The sequence below is a fragment of the Vulpes lagopus genome, chromosome 21 (genome assembly GCF_018345385.1).
Source record: "Vulpes lagopus strain Blue_001 chromosome 21, ASM1834538v1, whole genome shotgun sequence".
In the NCBI taxonomy this organism is placed as follows: Eukaryota; Metazoa; Chordata; class Mammalia; order Carnivora; family Canidae; genus Vulpes; species Vulpes lagopus.
In genome coordinates, this window is record NC_054844.1 from 4,163,517 (window position 1) to 4,185,322 (window position 21,806).

The window sequence follows — 21,806 nt, forward strand, 5'->3', positions numbered from 1 at the left end:
AGTGAGAATTGAACTTAGGAGTGTGTGTATGTGGCATTTGTTATTCTTGGCGTTCAATGAGCTTTTGAATCTGTGAATTTATGTCTTTTATCAAACTTGAGAAAAGTCCAATGACTATTTCAATTATATGAACATTAAACTTAAATTGTCTCATAGGTCCCTGAATCTCTCTTTTCGTGTTTTAAAAAACAGCTTTCTGCCCTGTTTTTCAGATTGGATATTTTCTACTGATGATATATCATGTTTTTCCTGTTTCTTTGGATATGGAATAATTTTTTATTGTGTTCTGAACATTATGAATGATACATTGTAAAGACTCTGGATTCTGTTGTTTTCCCATGAAGACAATTGACTTTTTTGTTGGTTTTTTTAAAGGTAGATCACTTATTTGATCTCTCTCTTTTTTTAAAGATTTTATTTATTTATTCATAAGAGACAGATAGGCAGAGACATAGGCAGAGGGAGAAACAGGCTCACTGCAGAGAGCCCAATGTGGGACTTGATCCCAGAACTCCAGAATCATGCCCTGAGCCAGAGGCAGACGTCTACTCAACTGCTGAGTCACCCAGGCGTCCCACTTATTTGATTTCTTTAACTGCAACTGAGCTGGAAGGCAGCAGGTGAAATCTCAGGTTGATTCCTAGTCTTATCAGAATTGCTTGGAGCCTGCCTAGTTCATGCTTGATTCAGGGTCAACCAGATATTTGGGCTGAGTCTAGTGTGGCTGCTAGAGATAAAGATTTGGGATTATCAGTCATGGCAATAGGTACATGACATAGGATGGGTCTGTAGATCAACATGTATAAACTACAATAATGGTCAATGGAAGAAGACTGAAAGTAAAGCTGTGAAGGCTTAAACTAATTCCTTGTTCATTCCTGTATCCTTAGTGTCTACCTCAGTGCCTGGTATGTGGGACAAGCTTAACATTTGCTGACTGTATTTAATGAAGGGAGCAGCTAGGTAAGAGTAGAACCAAGGAGTTATCAGGAAAACAAGGGAGGAGAGAGTTTCAGTAAGGAGGTGGTGGCTAGTTTTGTCAAGTACTTCAGGCAACTCAAGCAGGAATGAAGAGAGTGAAAACAAACTATTATTTTTGGCAATTAGAGGAAGAGTTTCAGGAGAATAAGGGAATAGAGCCAGACTGCAATGAGTTGAGAAGTGAGTTAGAGTTGAAATAGTGACAGCGAGTGTTGATTATTTTGAAGTTATTTAATGATGGTGGGAAGTGGCGATTGGTTCTTTGCTTTATAGATAGATAAGGTCTAGGAAAGTATCTTTTTAAAGAATGATTTTGAGATGAGGAAAGAAGCTACTAGAGATGGAGAGGCTGAAGATACAGTAGCAGTATTCAATGTAATTCTAAGGGAATGGGGGCCAGAATCAATTCACCAGTATCAGAGTTCACATCTTCATCTGTTAGGAAGAGAGAAAGAGCATATGTATTTTTATGAGTACAGTTGTAGAGGAGGATGAAAATTTGCTTCTCAAACTGTTATCTCACCTGAGGAAAAAAGAGCTTTGTGGCCCTTGGGCCCTCTAGGGAGAAGACTGAAACCTAATTCACATGATGTTTTATTCTTCAACTTACATGCTTTTTAAAACATCTTTTTATTTTTTTAAGACTCTCTACAAACCAATACGGGGCTTGAACTCATGACCCTGAGATCAAGAGTCACATGCTCTTCTGACTGAGCCAGCCAGGCACCTCTCCAAATTACATGCTTATTTACTGTGAATATTTTTGAGGCGAGCCTGCTCTTAGATCTTTATTTCCAAATATTTATAAAAGGCCTGAAGTATGTGCACGGAACACATTGGAGATATATTTAACATTTAATATGTTGGAGATTTTCCATCATTATAGTTTGTAAAGGCTAAATATATATAGCTTGCATTGGTTTAACATTATATTGACACTCATATCTTGTGAAATGATCACCACAGTAATCATATATCATTACAAAATTTGGTTTTTTTCTTTCAATGAAAGCTTTAAAGATCTCTTAGCAACTTTCAAATATCCAATACTTTATTATTAGCTATACATTATATCTCCATGACTTACTTATTTTATGACTTATTTACTTTATAACCTTTTGACTCCCTTCACCCATTTTGCCTAGCCTCCACCTGTCTCTGGCAACCACCCGTCTGTTCTCTATATCTATGAGCTTGGTTTTTGCTTTTGTTTTAGATTCCACAGATAAATGAGATAATACAGTATTTGCCTTTTCTCTGATTTATTTCACTTAGCATAATGCCTTCAAGATTCATCTATGGTGTCCCAAATGGGAAGATTCCATTCTTTTCATGGCTAAATAATATTCCACATTACATCTTTATCTGTTCATCCATTGATGGACACTTAGGTTGCTTCCATGTTTGGATATTATAAATGATACTGCAGTGAACATGGGGGTGCATATATTTTTTCAAGTTAGGGTTTTCATTTTCTTCAGATAAACACCCCAAAATGGAATTGCTGGATCATATGGAAGCTCTATTTTTAATTTTTTTGAGGAACCTCCATACTGTTTTCCACAGTGGCTGCACCAGTTTACAATCTCACCAACAGTGAACAATGGTTCTCTTTTCTTTTTTTTTTTTAAGGGTTCTCTTTTCTCCACATCCTCATTACCACTTGTTTCTTGTCTTTTTGATACTAGCCATTCTGACAGGTGTGAGGCAGTGTCTCACTGTGGTGTTGATTAGCATTTTGCTAATGATCAGTGATATTGAGCACTTTTTAATGTATCTGTTAGCCATCTGTCTCACTTTGGAAGAAATGTCTATTCAGATATTTTGCCTATTTTCAAATTCGGTTGTTGGGATTTTTTGCTATTGAATTGTATGAGTTCTTTATATATTTTGGATTTTTTTTTGTTTTTGTATATTTTGGATTTTATTTATTTTTTTTTTTAATTTTATTTATTTTTATGATAGTCACAGAGAGAGAGAGAGAGAGGCAGAGACACAGGCAGAGGGAGAAGCAGGCTCCATGCACCGGGAGCCCGACGTGGGATTCGATCCCGGGTCTCCAGGATCGTGCCCTGGGCCAAAGGCAGGCGCTAAACCGCTGCGCCACCCAGGGATCCCTATTTTGGATTTTAACCCCTTATCAGATACATAATTCGCAAATACTTCCTCCCATTCAATAGGTTACCTTTTCTGTTTATTGTTTATTTTGCTGTGCAGAAACTTTTTAGTTTGATGTAGTCTCATTATTTTTTTTAAGATTTTATATTTATTTATTCATGAGAGAGACAGAGAGAGAGAGAGGCAGAGACACAGGCAGAGGGAGAAGCAGGCTCCATGCAGGGAGCCTGATGTGGGACTCGATCCTGGGTCACTAGGATCACACCCTGGACTGAAGGCGGTGCTAAACCGCTGAGCCACCCGGGCTGCCCACTGTGAGTTTTTTTAATGAAGTCCAAAATCTGTTGATTTTATTGATTTTTAGTTTGTATATCTAAGTAAAAGGCATAATCAAATCTACAGTTTTTTCTCCCAGAAATGGGAGTCAAATCTTTAAGTATGAATAACTGATGATTTAAGAATTAAAAAATTATATAGCTTTATGTAGTTACTTGTCTTCAGTTACTAAACCTTTTTTTCCTGCATCTTTCCTGAAATAGCATCTTTTTAGTAATTCCTTATCACACATAGTACATTTGTTTCTGATTGAGTTGAGCCAGATTTTCATAAAGTGTTTTTATTTTAACTTCATACAGGCAGCTAATGACTAAAGACTTACAATTATGAATTCCCCTAACTAAAATGAATGAAATCACCTTCTAAGTTTTACCCTTTATCAATACCCTTTGGCATTTATTGCATTTATTTAAATAAAGTAGGGTCAGCCTTTCCTTCTCTTATCTTCACTAACTCCTGAGACTGAAAAATATCATTTGTGTTGCTATGAAGTAATATTATCATAAGCTAAGGAAGTGCTCACTCAAGTTACTATTAGAAAAGCCATGGGCTGCTCACAGCCTTCAGATTTGCATGTCTTAGCCTGCTGTGCTCCTGGCAAGGAAGGTGTTTATTCCTTCCAGTGCCACAGAAGGAGCCTGTTTAGCCTCCTGCATCACTGGCCAAATTGCAGTTAAGTGCTGATTACAGCATCCTTATTATCTGGCACCGTGTAGGAGGCTGCAAGAAGCACTCCCCTGACTATATAGCAGCCATGGATTATGTGTTAGAAAAATGTATTCCTGTGTCTCTCGTGAATAAATAAATAAAATCTTAAAAAAAAAAACAGAAAAGTAAGTTGATAACCTAAGTATTGCTTTTTAAGACTTTATTTGAGAGAGAGTGTGTGAGCTGGAGAGAGCGAGCATGAGCAGGGACAGGGACAAGCAGAGGGAGAAGCAGACTCCCTATTAAGTAGGGATCCTGATGTGGGGCTCGATCCCAGGTCTCTGGGATCATGACCTGGGCTGAAAGCAGATGCTTAACCAACTGAGCCACCAAGGTGCCTGTTATCTCACTTTAAACAGTCTTTTAAATTAGACTTACAAAAAGGTTATAAAAATGTAAGAGAGTTCCTTGACTAAAAGTTTCTCCTAATGTTAATATCTTACATAATCATAGTAAGTTACAAAAACTGGGACATTAATACTGATTCAGTACCAGTAACTAATCCACAGGTCTTTTTGGAGTTTTGCCACTTCCCCCACTAATGTCTCGTAATAGTTTGGGATCCAAATCCAGGATTCCATAGTCTACTTAGATGTCACGTCTCATTAGTCTTCTCCAACCTGCATAGTGTATTAGTCTTTCTTTGCCTTTCCTGATCTTGAGGCTTTTTTAAAAATCAAAGTATAGGTGACACACAGTGTTACAGTAGTTTCAGGTGTACAGCAGGGTGATTCAACAACTCTGTGGTGTGGTCACAGCAAGTGTAGCTACCATCTCTTACCATACAAGGCTATTAGAGCATCGTTGGCTACATTTCCTAGGCTGTACCTTTCATCTCCTAACTGGAAGCCTGTACCTCCCATCCCCTTCATCCCTTCTGATCTTCACACTTTTGAAGAATACTGGCCATTTATTTTGTAGCATGTTTCTCAGTTTGGGTTCCTGTGGTGTTTCCTCATGATTAAATTAAGAAGCATTTTTTGGCAGGAATACCACCAACATGATGCTGTGCCTTTCTCAGCACATCATATCAGGAGGAGTACGATGATGCTGTGTTTTCTTACTGGTGGTGTTAATCTTAATCGCTTAGTTACGGTGCTGTCTTCCAGGTTTCTCCCCTCTAAAGTTACTATTTTTCCCTTTGCAATCAGTAATTATCTTGTGGGCAGATACTTTGAGACTATGTAAATACCTGTTTGTCAGCATACTTTCACCCACTAATTTTAGCATCCATTGATGATTCTTGCCTGTGACAATTATTTTTTTAATTATTATTATTACTATTATTTTGCCTGTGACAATTATTATTGTGGTGTTTGCCTTTGGTGACTATTTCCATCATTCCTTTTATCTTTTTTTTTAAAGATTTTATTTATTTATTCATGAGAGACAGAGAGAGAGAGAGAGAGAGAGAGAGAGAGAGAGAGAGAGAGAAAGAGAGGCAGAGACATAGGCAGAGGGAGAAGCAGGCTCATGCAGGGAGCCTGATGGGGGATTCGATCCCAGGACTCCAGGATCATGCCATGGGCCAAAGGCAAGTGCTAAACCACTGAGCCACCCAGGAATCCCTCCTTTTATCTTTTTTAATTGAAAAAAATTTTTTTTTTGTAAGGAACCATACCTTCTTCATCATGTAATTATTCATTCATTCATTCATCTATATCATTATGGACTTACGGATACTCAGAGAAGCGTGGCTCCCCCATCCATACCACCCTGTTCCCTCATCATTTCTACCTTATTCACACTCCTACATGATCATAATACTATTTTCACATGTGGAACACGTCACATTAATGTACTAATACCCTTAAGTGCTAATGTGCTACTTATAGTCAGATATCCTTAGTGCACCCATAATAGTGCTTACTGTGTGTACGTTTTGATCCATAATACAAGGATTATGTGTTATATTTTCTTGCCAGAAATCTCTTAAATCTCCTCACTTTAACCTAGAACTATTTTTTTCAACTCTCTTGGTAAGGATGTTTTTGAAGAATCCTGAGAGTCATCTCGCAGAATTTCCCTCCATTTGGTTTGTTTCCTCTTGAATAGATACAGGACAAACATTATTGGCAGGAATGTTGCATACATTATATTGTATGCAATATATTCTTCTCGGTACATCACATCGGGGAATACCAGATGTCAGTCTGTCCCATCAGAGTTGCTATATTCCCTTCATTTGGTTAAGGTGATGTCTGCCAGATTTCCTCATTGCAATGTTACCTTTTCCTCTTTGTAATTAATGTAATCTGTGGGGAGATACTTGAGATTGTGTTGAATATCCTGCTTCACTCAATGGTTATAGGATCCATCAATGTTTCTTTCAAGAGTCAATTATTAATATGGTGGTTATAAAGTCATATTCTACTTCCATTATTCATCCTATATTAGTTGGCATTATTCTGTAAAGAAGATCTTTGTTGTGCTGTATTTATTGAGAATTAGTATAGACTCATGAATTTTAAAAATAATAACAGCTTTATTGAAATATAATTCATATACCATACAATACATCTATTTAAAGTATACACACTTCACTGGTTATTAGTATATTCACAGAAGTGTGCATCCATCACCACAGTTAATTTTAGGACATTTTCAGCACTTCAGAAAGCTATCCCATGCCCTTTGGCTATCATCTCCCAGCTTTTATCCCCCCAAGGCCCTAAGCAATCACTAATCTACTTTCTGCCTTTGTAAATTTGCCTATTCTGGACATTTTATGAAAACGGAATCATATAATGTGTGGTCTTTTGTTGATTGGCTTCTTTCATGTAGCGTAATGTTTGCCAGGTTCTCCCATGTTTCAATATCTACTCCTTTTTATGGCTGAATAATATCCCACATTATAGATAAACCAGATTTTGTTTACCTGTTCATTAGTTGATGGGCACTTGACGTGTTTCTACTTTAGGGCTCTTGTGAATAATGCTGCTATAACAATTTGTATGCAAACAACAATATAAGTGTACTTAACACGACTGAACTGTCCACTTAAAAATGGTTAAGATGTTACATTTTATAGTACATGTTTTTACCACAATAAAAAAAGAAAAGAGTTTATGTAATGTCCATGTGATAGACTATTACATAGCCATTTAATATTATATTTCAAAAACCTATATAATAACATAAAAGATGCTTATGTTATAATCTTAAAGTGATACAAAAATCATAAATATTATTTCAAATATATACAAATTTATAGAAATATTTGTAAAGATGTTTGTTTCCTTGTTAGCAGGGATTATATCTCGAGATGGTAGGAGTATGAAAAGACTTTCATTTTCCTTATGAATTTTTTCAAAAGTTACAAAATGAGTATGCATTATTTTTTATAGTCAATGAAGGAAAACACTAGAAAGAAAAAAAACATACATAAAGGATTTAGCACCAGCAATCTTCTTGCAACACGTATGTTACCTCAAAAATCCTTTCAGGGGCACCTGGGTGGCTCAAGGGTTGAGCATCTGCCTTTGGTTCAGGGCGTGATCCCAGAGTCCCAGGATCAAGTCCCATATCAGGCTCCCCGCAGGTAGCCTGCTTCTCCGAATTCTGCCTGTGTCTCTGCCTCGCTCTCTGTGTGTCTCTCACGAATAAATAAATCTTTTTAAAAATCCTTTCAATTAAAGAAATAATAGAGTGAATAGGTGAAGAGCATTAACAGATACAAACTTCCAGTTATAAAATAAGTGATGAGGATAAAAGTATAGCATAGAGAATATAGTCAATAATGTTGTAATAATGTACTGTGGTGATAGATATGATGACTACACTTATTGTGGTGAGCATTGCATTATATATAATATATATAATGCACATATATATAATGGGAAGTAGTTCAAGAGAATGGTGTTCTATGGGCATAATTATATCCCATACTCAAATGCTGGATCTGTGTTTTACTAAGATGTATGTTTAGAATTTTCCCTATTTGTATCAAGTAATAGGAAATTTTCCATGAGAAAAATGGGATACAGTAATTCCATCTCTTTTACTCTGTAGGAATTCTTTCTGTTTTGTGTTGATTTACTAACCAGGCTTGGTTAAACTTGCTAGTAAACAACTTGATTTGAAAGGAAGGGAAGAATATTAAAAGAAAAAAATGCAAGTTTAGTAAGATCATATTCGAGGTTAGACTAGAAATTCAGTTCAGATTAATGTAAGTGTATAAAATGTTATTTCTCCTAAATTATAATTTAGAACTAGCGCTCAAAGAAAGTGTAGCTTTTGATGTATAAGAGGTATCTAAATGTTACAATTATAGCATCTTTTTAGTGCCTCTTTTTTTTTTTTTTTTTTTTTTATTTATGATAGTCACAGAGAGAGAGAGAGGCAGAGACACAGGCAGAGGGAGAAGCAGGCTCCATGCACCAGGAGCCGGACGTGGGATTTGATCCTGGGTCTCCAGCACCTCGCCCTGGGCCAAAGGCAGGCGCCAAACCGCTGCGCCACCCAGGATCCCTAGTGCCTCTTTTGTTCAGGGCTGAAACAAAACCCTGTTATTTGAATTGTCTGTTCAGCTTGCCAGCTTGATGAAAGGAATTAGTGGTTCAAGATGGTTATTGAAGATACACCTGGTTTCCTCACTATTAGAGGCCCTTAAGAGAAATGAGTTGAGTGACTTCATTTGTTCTTCAAATTTCTTCTCTCCAAATCAAAATTTACCTACCGTGATTGAGGAGGTTGTAGCATTGTGTGCATGTGTGTATGTGTGTGTGGTAAGGGTGGGCTGGGGGGGGGTTGGATAGGATGATTTCTTTAACATGTCAGGAGGATTTTGCAATTCTGGTTTTAGTGTTGAGAGCAAATTGAGGTAGAGTGGAAAAGGAGGACTCATCTGGCACCGTGTAGGAGGCTGCAAGAAGCACTCCCCTGACTATATAGCAGCCATGGATTATGTGTTAGAAAAATGTATTCCTGTGTCTCTCGTGAATAAATAAATAAAATCTTAAAAAAAAAACAGAAAAGTAAGTTGATAACCTAAGTATTGCTTTTTAAGACTTTATTTGAGAGAGAGTGTGTGAGCTGGAGAGAGCGAGCATGAGCAGGGACAGGGACAAGCAGAGGGAGAAGCAGACTCCCTATTAAGTAGGGATCCTGATGTGGGGCTCGATCCCAGGTCTCTGGGATCATGACCTGGGCTGAAAGCAGATGCTTAACCAACTGAGCCACCAAGGTGCCTGTTATCTCACTTTAAACAGTCTTTTAAATTAGACTTACAAAAAGGTTATAAAAATGTAAGAGAGTTCCTTGACTAAAAGTTTCTCCTAATGTTAATATCTTACATAATCATAGTAAGTTACAAAAACCGGGACATTAATACTGATTCAGTACCAGTAACTAATCCACAGGTCTTTTTGGAGTTTTGCCACTTCCCCCACTAATGTCTCGTAATAGTTTGGGATCCAAATCCAGGATTCCATAGTCTACTTAGATGTCACGTCTCATTAGTCTTCTCCAACCTGCATAGTGTATTAGTCTTTCTTTGCCTTTCCTGATCTTGAGGCTTTTTTAAAAATCAAAGTATAGGTGACACACAGTGTTACAGTAGTTTCAGGTGTACAGCAGGGTGATTCAACAACTCTGTGGTGTGGTCACAGCAAGTGTAGCTACCATCTCTTACCATACAAGGCTATTAGAGCATCGTTGGCTACATTTCCTAGGCTGTACCTTTCATCTCCTAACTGGAAGCCTGTACCTCCCATCCCCTTCATCCCTTCTGATCTTCACACTTTTGAAGAATACTGGCCATTTATTTTGTAGCATGTTTCTCAGTTTGGGTTCCTGTGGTGTTTCCTCATGATTAAATTAAGAAGCATTTTTTGGCAGGAATACCACCAACATGATGCTGTGCCTTTCTCAGCACATCATATCAGGAGGAGTACGATGATGCTGTGTTTTCTTACTGGTGGTGTTAATCTTAATCGCTTAGTTACGGTGCTGTCTTCCAGGTTTCTCCCCTCTAAAGTTACTATTTTTCCCTTTGCAATCAGTAATTATCTTGTGGGCAGATACTTTGAGACTATGTAAATACCTGTTTGTCAGCATACTTTCACCCACTAATTTTAGCATCCATTGATGATTCTTGCCTGTGACAATTATTTTTTTAATTATTATTATTACTATTATTTTGCCTGTGACAATTATTATTGTGGTGTTTGCCTTTGGTGACTATTTCCATCATTCCTTTTATCTTTTTTTTTTAAAGATTTTATTTATTTATTCATGAGAGACAGAGAGAGAGAGAGAGAGAGAGAGAGAGAGAAAGAGAGGCAGAGACATAGGCAGAGGGAGAAGCAGGCTCATGCAGGGAGCCTGATGGGGGATTCGATCCCAGGACTCCAGGATCATGCCATGGGCCAAAGGCAAGTGCTAAACCACTGAGCCACCCAGGAATCCCTCCTTTTATCTTTTTTAATTGAAAAAAATTTTTTTTTTTGTAAGGAACCATACCTTCTTCATCATGTAATTATTCATTCATTCATTCATCTATATCATTATGGACTTACGGATACTCAGAGAAGCGTGGCTCCCCCATCCATACCACCCTGTTCCCTCATCATTTCTACCTTATTCACACTCCTACATGATCATAATACTATTTTCACATGTGGAACACGTCACATTAATGTACTAATACCCTTAAGTGCTAATGTGCTACTTATAGTCAGATATCCTTAGTGCACCCATAATAGTGCTTACTGTGTGTACGTTTTGATCCATAATACAAGGATTATGTGTTATATTTTCTTGCCAGAAATCTCTTAAATCTCCTCACTTTAACCTAGAACTATTTTTTTCAACTCTCTTGGTAAGGATGTTTTTGAAGAATCCTGAGAGTCATCTCGCAGAATTTCCCTCCATTTGGTTTGTTTCCTCTTGAATAGATACAGGACAAACATTATTGGCAGGAATGTTGCATACATTATATTGTATGCAATATATTCTTCTCGGTACATCACATCGGGGAATACCAGATGTCAGTCTGTCCCATCAGAGTTGCTATATTCCCTTCATTTGGTTAAGGTGATGTCTGCCAGATTTCCTCATTGCAATGTTACCTTTTCCTCTTTGTAATTAATGTAATCTGTGGGGAGATACTTGAGATTGTGTTGAATATCCTGCTTCACTCAATGGTTATAGGATCCATCAATGTTTCTTTCAAGAGTCAATTATTAATATGGTGGTTATAAAGTCATATTCTACTTCCATTATTCATCCTATATTAGTTGGCATTATTCTGTAAAGAAGATCTTTGTTGTGCTGTATTTATTGAGAATTAGTATAGACTCATGAATTTTAAAAATAATAACAGCTTTATTGAAATATAATTCATATACCATACAATACATCTATTTAAAGTATACACACTTCACTGGTTATTAGTATATTCACAGAAGTGTGCATCCATCACCACAGTTAATTTTAGGACATTTTCAGCACTTCAGAAAGCTATCCCATGCCCTTTGGCTATCATCTCCCAGCTTTTATCCCCCCAAGGCCCTAAGCAATCACTAATCTACTTTCTGCCTTTGTAAATTTGCCTATTCTGGACATTTTATGAAAACGGAATCATATAATGTGTGGTCTTTTGTTGATTGGCTTCTTTCATGTAGCGTAATGTTTGCCAGGTTCTCCCATGTTTCAATATCTACTCCTTTTTATGGCTGAATAATATCCCACATTATAGATAAACCAGATTTTGTTTACCTGTTCATTAGTTGATGGGCACTTGACGTGTTTCTACTTTAGGGCTCTTGTGAATAATGCTGCTATAACAATTTGTATGCAAACAACAATATAAGTGTACTTAACACGACTGAACTGTCCACTTAAAAATGGTTAAGATGTTACATTTTATAGTACATGTTTTTACCACAATAAAAAAAGAAAAGAGTTTATGTAATGTCCATGTGATAGACTATTACATAGCCATTTAATATTATATTTCAAAAACCTATATAATAACATAAAAGATGCTTATGTTATAATCTTAAAGTGATACAAAAATCATAAATATTATTTCAAATATATACAAATTTATAGAAATATTTGTAAAGATGTTTGTTTCCTTGTTAGCAGGGATTATATCTCGAGATGGTAGGAGTATGAAAAGACTTTCATTTTCCTTATGAATTTTTTCAAAAGTTACAAAATGAGTATGCATTATTTTTTATAGTCAATGAAGGAAAACACTAGAAAGAAAAAAAACATACATAAAGGATTTAGCACCAGCAATCTTCTTGCAACACGTATGTTACCTCAAAAATCCTTTCAGGGGCACCTGGGTGGCTCAAGGGTTGAGCATCTGCCTTTGGTTCAGGGCGTGATCCCAGAGTCCCAGGATCAAGTCCCATATCAGGCTCCCCGCAGGTAGCCTGCTTCTCCGAATTCTGCCTGTGTCTCTGCCTCGCTCTCTGTGTGTCTCTCATGAATAAATAAATCTTTTTAAAAATCCTTTCAATTAAAGAAATAATAGAGTGAATAGGTGAAGAGCATTAACAGATACAAACTTCCAGTTATAAAATAAGTGATGAGGATAAAAGTATAGCATAGAGAATATAGTCAATAATGTTGTAATAATGTACTGTGGTGATAGATATGATGACTACACTTATTGTGGTGAGCATTGCATTATATATAATATATATAATGCACATATATATAATGGGAAGTAGTTCAAGAGAATGGTGTTCTATGGGCATAATTATATCCCATACTCAAATGCTGGATCTGTGTTTTACTAAGATGTATGTTTAGAATTTTCCCTATTTGTATCAAGTAATAGGAAATTTTCCATGAGAAAAATGGGATACAGTAATTCCATCTCTTTTACTCTGTAGGAATTCTTTCTGTTTTGTGTTGATTTACTAACCAGGCTTGGTTAAACTTGCTAGTAAACAACTTGATTTGAAAGGAAGGGAAGAATATTAAAAGAAAAAAATGCAAGTTTAGTAAGATCATATTCGAGGTTAGACTAGAAATTCAGTTCAGATTAATGTAAGTGTATAAAATGTTATTTCTCCTAAATTATAATTTAGAACTAGCGCTCAAAGAAAGTGTAGCTTTTGATGTATAAGAGGTATCTAAATGTTACAATTATAGCATCTTTTTAGTGCCTCTTTTTTTTTTTTTTTTTTTTTTATTTATGATAGTCACAGAGAGAGAGAGAGAGGCAGAGACACAGGCAGAGGGAGAAGCAGGCTCCATGCACCAGGAGCCGGACGTGGGATTTGATCCTGGGTCTCCAGCACCTCGCCCTGGGCCAAAGGCAGGCGCCAAACCGCTGCGCCACCCAGGGATCCCTAGTGCCTCTTTTGTTCAGGCTGAAACAAAACCTGTTTATTTGAATTGTCTGTTCAGCTTGCCCAGGCTTGATGAAAGGAATTAGTGGTGTCAAGATGGTTATTGAAGATACACCTGGTTTCCTCACTATTAGAGGCCTTAAGAGAAATGTTTGAGGACTTCATTTGTTCTTCAATTTCTTCTCTCCAAATCAAAATTTACCGTGATTGAGGAGGTTTTAGCATTGTGTGCATGTGTGTATGTGTGTGTGTAAGGGTGGGCTGGGGGGGGGGGTGGGATAGGATGATTTCTTTAACATGTCAGGAGATTTTGCAATTCTGGTTTAGTGTTGAGAGCAAAATGAGGTAGAGAAAAAGGAGGACTCATAGCAGTAGCTGTTAGTAGTAGTATGTAAGTGCATTTTTATACCATGTTACCTGTTCCTGTATATTTGCAGTTTTTTCCTATATATATATTTAAAATAATAATTTTTTGTCTTAGTGGTTTTTTTAAAAAGATTTATTTATTTACTTTAGAGAGACAGAGTGGGGGGAGGGACACAGGGGAGAGAAGGAGAGAGCATTTTCAAGCAGATTCCCAGCAGACTCAGCAGGCTCTGAGTGCAGAGCCTGATGCAGGCTCACAGGATCTCACAAACCCTTGAGATCATGACCCGAGCTGAAATCAAGAGTGCTATTCTAGCACTGTATTCATAAAGCTAAGATTTAAAAATATGTGAATGAGGGTTAAAAACACTAAGGAAAACAGGAATATATCTAGGAAATATGTTAAGAGCGCATGAAGTCAAGGCCTGAGTATATCATATCCAACATTTTTGTTTATCTGTTTTTCTTTCCCTTTTTCTCTTCTTTAAGTAGGCTCCACGCCCAGAGCAGAGCCCAATGCAGGGCTCAAGGTCAGGACTTTGAGCTGAGATGAGTCAGATGCTTAACCAACTGAGCCACCCAGGGACCCCATTTGTCCCTCTTTTGAATTGGGAAAAAAGAGATGATTTATTTGAATACTTAGGTTTTTTAAAAAGCATATAGTTGATAAGGAAGTTAATAGAGGGGAACTGTCAGAGAACCAGAATGTCATCTTATCTATATCTAGGGGGTTATTAAATCTGCTTACAGATTAGTAGGCAGGAGGAATCTTGGAGATAGTATGCAAATTCCAAGTTGCTATGCATTGTTAAAATGTGTAACACCTGGGTGCCTGGGTGGCTCAGTCAGTTACAGGTCTGTCTGCCTTCTGCTCAGGGGCACAATCTGTGGGTCCTGGGATCCAGCCCCATGTTGGGCTTCATGTTCAGCAGGGTGTCTGGTTCTCTCTTTCTCTTCCTCTGCCCCTCCCCCATTGTTCATTTTCTCTCTCAAAATCTTTAAAAATTTTTTTAAATTAAAAAATAAAATACATAACACCTTCTAAAATATGTGAAGGTAGTGGTGAACCATTAAGCCATGGATAAGATGCTTTAGTATTTACATCAATACAGGAAAAGCCATGCTTCCTTTTATAGCCATAGAATTTGTCTTCTTAAATAGGACCTTGTATTTGTAGTTTCTTGACAATAAGCTCCAGTAAAAATGTATAATACAAATAATAATTACTATTATTATAAATAATAATAAGAACCATTTCTGCCTTGTTTCATACTCTACTCTTTCCAAGAATGCTGAGTTGCAAAACAAAATCTTAAATTAGAAAAATTTCAAAAATAGAAAAGGCTTCAGAGAGAGTTTTTGAAAAGTTCAAAAGGATTTGGAGACAGTAATTAGATTCCATTTTTGTCATTGTTGTTTTCTTCTCTCCAACAAATCTGTCTCCTAGTGGTGTTAAGTCTTATCTGTTCATCCATATTTATAGTCTCCTTGCATGAGTGGCATCATGTTTTATTAATGACAGACTTGAAAGTTAAATGACTTGCCTAGATCTTAAGGAAATCAGTGGGCTATAGTAAGATGCTATACACAGTTGTTGTGGGGAAGATTTTTACCCTGCCCATTTTACCCTCCCAGGTTCTTTTGGCTGGTCTAATAATTAAATCGACACAAGACAGATTAACAGGAGAAAAATTAATTTTGGGGACTCCTGAGTGGTTCAGTGGTTATGTGCCTGCCTTTGGCTCAGGTCGTGATCCCGGAGTCCTGGGATCGATTTCCGCATCAGGCTTCCTGCAAGGAGCCTGCTTCTCCCTCTGCCTGTGTCTCTGCCTCTCTCTCAGTCTGTCTCTCATGAATAAATAAATAAATCTTTTTTTTTTAAATGTGTCTCTTTAAAAAAATTAATTTTGTACATATAGAGGTCTCATAGATATGGGACCTAAGAAATGACCAAAGCAGGTAGTTTATATACCTTTTAGAAAAAGAAACAATAAAAAAAAAATAAAAAAATAAAAAATAAAAATAAAAAAAAGAAAAAGAAACAATAAATTTGTGAAGAACTGACAAGACAAAGTTAGTCTTGGGTACTAATTAGTGAAAAAATTAAACAGAGTTTGTATACATCGACTTAGTCTAGGTCTTGAATTCTCTGTCTCTGGTAATAAGCGTGTTTTTTTACTTCTTGGTACAGGGAGGGCACCTTTCACATGGAAAATTTATTTCCTGCTTTCAGGGGGACAGAAGAGGGTCAGAATGTGCTTGCATTGGCTGTTTCTCAAGTAAGCTTTACTTCAGAATTATCAGTGTACCACTTCCATATATCTGGGGACAGTCGGCCCTGAGCCCGATTATAGTCTCATCTCTCTTTCCTAGAACTAGCTCCAAAAAAGAAGAAAAACATTTGATTTTTAGGTGGAGTTTAGACTCTGAAAAGAGCCCTGGATTAGGGTCTGTTTCTGCTGTTTAACCTTATGCATGGCCTTCTGAGTCTCTTTCCCCATCTTCAAAGTGGGAAAACTAATAGTACCTAATCCATAGCATTGTTTTGAGGAATAAATAGAATATGCATGTGCCTGGCCCATAATAACTACTTGACATATGGTTTTTAAAAATTCCTGCATGCATGGGAGTCTGTGCTCTACATCTTTATTTTTTTTTTTAAGATTTATTTATTTATTTGAGAGAGCAGAGGGAGAGGGAGAGAGAATCTTGAGCAGGCTCCATGCCTAGTGCAGAGCCCCACGTGGGGCTCTATTCCACAACCCTGAGATCATGACCTGAGCCAAAATCAGGTGTTGAATGCTTAACTGACTAAGCCACCCAGGCAACACAGTACATCTTTTTTTTTTTTTTTAAGATTTTATTTATTTATTCAAGAGAGACACGGGGTGGGGGGGAGGGAAAGAGAGAGAGGCAGAGACATAGGCAGAGGGAGAAGCAGGCTCCATGCAGGGAGCCTGACGTGGGACTCGATCCTGGGTCTCCAGGATCAAGCCCTGGGATGAAAGCAGCGCTAAACCACTGGGCGACCTAAGCTGCCTCCTTTTTTCTTTTTCTTTTTCTTTTTCTTTCTTTTTCTTTTTCTTTTTCTTTTTTTCTTTTTTTACTCTTTGGGTATTTCAGTCTCCTGAGGTCCTCTGTGAACTAAGTGTGACATTAAGGATGGCAAGTCCTCCTGCGGTTAGTGTGGGTAACATCTAGAAACTGATGCTCTCCCTAAGGCAGAATCAACTGGTTTCTAACAGTCCAAAGGAGTAGATACATGGAAGAGATGAAATTGACATAATTTTAATAGAATTTTTTCTTTACATGCTTTTTCCTCCATTTTTTTTTAAACAGTGCCTTTGAAGATGAGACCATGAAACTTCGACAGCTGAAACTAGATAATCAGGTGAGTAAATCAGGAGTCTCTCCTGTTTGGAAATAAGTGGACAGCTATACTGACCATGATAGAGATAGTCTTGACTCTGAAGTATTGGCGAGGTCATGGAAAGATGACAGGAAAGGAAAAGGCTCTGATGTTACTAAGTAGTGTCTGGAGGTAGTATTTGCTAAACCAAGGCCCTGGGCAAGACCAAAGTGTTTTCAGGATCACAGCCATAAAACTGGCCTTGGATTTATAATCACTGAAAATTCCTTGGCACTTTTCCTAAGAATTGGAAGAATGTTAACACTGTAGTAATTTAGTCCTGCTACCTTACATACCTCTCTGCACTGTAATTTCATTTAAGTACAAGATGTGTTTCTTATTCTAAAATGCAGATCTGAACATGCTTGCAGGGCTGCTTAAAAACCTCAGCTGCTTACAATACAATTTTCTATACAATACTGGTCCCAATTTTCAGTTACATATGAATTCTTTTTTTCAGTGATTAGATTTATGTTTGTTTCCTCCACTAGGCTAAACTCCATGAGAACAGGAGCTTAGTCTGTTTATGATGACCATTATATCAGAAGTTCCTAGCACAGGGTCAGGCTAATCTTTCACTAGACATTTAAATGAAGGAAGTAATAAATAAACAGTTGTACATCATTATTTGCTATGATCATCATTGTTAGCTTAGAACCTATAACCAACATCTGTTGCTTTCATATTAGCATTTTCATATGAATGCCTTCTTAGGACATTCTGTAGTTGTAGTCTCCCTACATAGAATCATGACCAAAGTGTCTAGACTCTGTAGGTGATTAAACGTATCTCTAAAGTTTTATTTTATTTAATGTTAATGTTGGAATTAATAATGGAACTTCTAGTGTAAAAAACTACTTTAAATGTAGAATCCTTAAAAAGTGGGAGAGGTCTTTGTGCTGCGTGCAGGGCCACACTCTGTAGCACAGTCCTGGCAGGTTGGAATGCCATGCCCCCCGCCCCCCGCCCCAGGGCCCCAGAACTCTTCTGGCGCTCTGCTTATGTATGGCCGCTCTCGCCTGGCACCTTTTAAGTATTTTGTGACGATGGAGCTAACAAAGGGACTGTCATCATGTTTCACTACCACTCCAGTCACCAGCTGGTGGGGTCCAGCCTCCTCACCTGCTCCTCCTGGAAGGGGGGCATTGCCTGATTGTCTTTAGGGATTCCCTATATGCAAGTCTCTGCCACATAGGAGACCTCTGGCTTCTGGATGGTGGTGATGGCCTCCATAGTCCTGTTCAGGCCCCTGGCCCTCTTCACGTGCTGCTTCCTGAAGTGCACAGAGAGGAGTAGTCCCAGCACTTGGACAGGGCAGCCCAGCTGTGGATCCAACTGCCTAGCTCAGTTGGCTTCAAGGTCTAAGCAACAACACAGTGGCCACTGGCCAGTCCAGAACCACCCAGCAGGGCACATGACAAGCACAGCTTCTCCAGCCCTCCCCTACTCCCCTGCCAGGGCCCCAGAGTGCTGGCCAATACAGACAAGGACCTCTGGGCCCGCCCCTCTGGACCCCAGTTGCCCCAGGCTCTCCTTGTGCCCAGGTGACCCATGCGACAGAGCTTGCCTGTCCTCTGGCCCCCATGGGAATGCCTGCACAGCTGGGGATACAGAGCCCACTTTTCACTCAGGGAGGGCCTGGTGGCCCCACCAGCTCAACACCTGTGTTGGTGAAATCCACTTACTGGCTTAGGGTTCTTGGGCTCTAAAGACCCTGGTGTGGGTGACCTGTTCCTGGAGGTAGCCTGGCTGTAGCAGTTTTTATGGATAGACTTCCTTGAAACCACTGCTGAGGTTAATATAGCAGCTGTAGCCTACCTCAAACCCTCTTTCTTTAAAGAGACTGAGGGAGGGGTCCCTAGGTGGCTCAGTGGGTTGAGCATCCAGCTCTTGATTTCAGCTCTATCATGATCTCAGGGTTGTGAGATCCAGTGGGTTTAGAGCTAGTGCTCAGCACTGCTTGAGAATCTCTCTCCTTCTACCTCTGCCCTTTCTTCCCCCTGCTGCACTCTCTCTCTCTAAATAAATAAAATCTTTATAAAGAGACTGAAGGCCATTTTAAACATATCTAGTTTTTCATAGCTTCGTAGGAAGATAGTAACAAATTTCTAAGGAATCACAGGTGGCTGTCTCAGCATTCTCCTTCATGGGATGGGCTGCTTCTAAGCAGATAACCACCTAGCATTCTGTGCACATCATCTGTAGAGTTGTCAGGGGAAGGGTGTGAAATAAAAAATCCTTTCTAACACTGGAAAACAATAAAATAAAAAGGTGGCCCAGATATTTTCTAATTTTTATTCTTTTTTTTTTTTAAGATTTTATTTATTCATGAGAGACACACAGAGAGAGGCAGAGACATAGGCTGAGGGAGAAGTAGGCTCCTCACAGGGAGCTAGATGCGGAACTGAATCCCCAGACCTGGGATCACGTCCTGAGCCAAAGGCAGACGTTTAGCCGCTGAGCCACCCAGGTGTCCCTCTAATTTTTATTCTTTTCAGTAAGAATGCTTCATGTGATATGTGTATGGTATACAGGTTGGGATTTTGTCAGCCTTTTTTTATGGCACAACTTTTAAAAAATTATGTTTTTATATGCACAATAAAAGCATATGGGAAGGATTCCAATAATACTGAAAAGATATTTCATGAAGTCTCTCCCTCTCTACTTAGCTTAGTTCTTTACTGAAGACTGTCATTGACTTTTTATTCTTTTCGTGTGTGTGTGTGTGTGTGTGTGTGTGTGTGTGTGAGATGGGGCAGAGGAAGAGGGAGAGAATCTTAAGCAGGCTCCACGCAGAGTGCAAGAGCCCAGCATGGGGCTTGTTCCCGTGACCCTGAGATCATGACCTGAGGCAAAACCAAGAGTCAGATGTTTATCTGACTGAGCCCCCAGGAGCCCCCAGAGACTGTCACTGACTTCTAACATATCTTTGCAGAGATAGTCAATGAATACAAAGATAAACATTTTATAGGAATTCTTTAAAATTCAAAAAAACCTTCAGACCTGATGTATAAATATTGGTGTTAAATAGCCTATGAGAATACTGTAAGGGCCTAAGGTGCTGCCTTGGGCAAAAGAAGGTTGCTCAGCAGGATGTAAGGGAATTTCCACAAATGCCAGCTGAGCTTTCAAATGGTCTGTGACAAAGGCAGCACTAACAGAATGAATAACATATTGGGCTGAGAATCTAAAGACTTTGGTTCCGATTTTTACTCTGCCAATACTTAGCTGTATGATTTTTTTTTAAGATTTTATTTATTTATTCATGAGAGACAGAGAGGCAGAGACATAGGCAGAGGGAAAAGCAGGGTCCCTGTGGGGAGCCTGATGCAAGGACTCGATCCCAGGATCCCAGGATCACAACCTGAGCTGAAGGTAGCACTCAACCATTGGGCCACTCAGGTGCCCCAGTTAGCTGTGTGATTTTAGGTAAGATTCTTAAACTCTGTGCATGAGGTCAGACTGGATAACATAATAGAATGTGAGGATCTGAGAGTATGGAAGTTCGAGTTGAGATGGGGGTACACTGAAGAAGTCTAGGGTTGCTGCTCAATCTAGGGTAAGATCCTACCTCAGAGACTGGTAGGATCTTAGTGGAAGGCTCCTAGTCCAGGGCATACCAACCTACCTGAGGAGGACTGTGCACTCCCAGATATGACAGTGGCTGTGATTGTCAGGGGAGGTGGGAAGGGCTAGGGAACCTGAGTCTGCCCACCTCTGCCCCAAGTGTACAGTAGATTAATCTTTTAGGGGTCCTATTTTGGGAATGTCCCAGTGGTTGAGAGTCATTGGTCATGAACTTTGTAGGATGAGAAATAGTTTGCTAAGAGCAGCCAAAATTTGTAAGTTTCATGAGGACTGGCTTGTACTAACCAATATCATGAGTGAGGAATCTAAACCAGGGGATTAATTTGCTAATTTCTGATGAACTATATACCAGAATCAGCTGATCATGACAATCCTATCAGATAAGTCTGTGGGAAGTTTACAATGAGAAAAGTGGCCTGGTGAGCTTGAAATCAGAGCAAGTGGAGTTTGTAAAATGATATTTATGGTAACTATCACTATGTGATTGTATAATTAATTCATCTCTACTAAAGGGATACACCTGTGGACGGAATGAGCTAGGTGAGTATCTGACCAAACTGCTCCCTGCCTTGGATGGTACTAGACACACAAGGTGACAACTGCTCCAAGTTTTATCTTACCTTATTTCCACATAGACCATCATCCAGGTTTCTGTAATACTAAGTAAGTTAGTTTCTTTCATATTGTCTTTATTCCCCTGACAGTATAATCTTAGGATTTAATGTTTAAAAATCCTTGGGTAAGGGCAGCCTGGGTGGCTCAGCAGTTTAGCGCCACCTTCAGCCCAGGGCGTGATCTTGGAGCCTCAGGATCAAGTCCCACGTCAGGCTCCCTGCATGGAGCCTGCTTCTCCCTCTGCCTGTGTCTCCACTTCTCTCTCTCTCTCTCTCTCTTTTTCTCAAATAAATAAAACCTTAAAAAAAAAAAGAAAAAAAATCCTAGATTTACAGATTACTTACACTTGGCTATTTTTTGTCCTGTACAGG

General features: G+C 38.6%; 1 protein-coding gene across 4 annotated transcripts in view; it reads left to right on the forward strand.

Moving 5' to 3' along the window:
* Window positions 1–21,806, forward strand: part of TULP3 (TUB like protein 3) — a 68,622-nt gene that overhangs the window by 23,617 nt on the left and 23,199 nt on the right. For 3 of the 4 annotated variants that reach the window (XM_041736873.1, XM_041736872.1, XM_041736871.1), the window contains exon 2: window positions 17,163–17,214. In XM_041736873.1, coding sequence (XP_041592807.1) covers window positions 17,163–17,214 — 52 coding nt within the window. Of the gene's footprint in view, window positions 1–15,829; window positions 16,103–17,162; window positions 17,215–21,806 lie in introns of those variants that run through there. The other variant, XM_041736874.1, reaches the window with a different exon arrangement.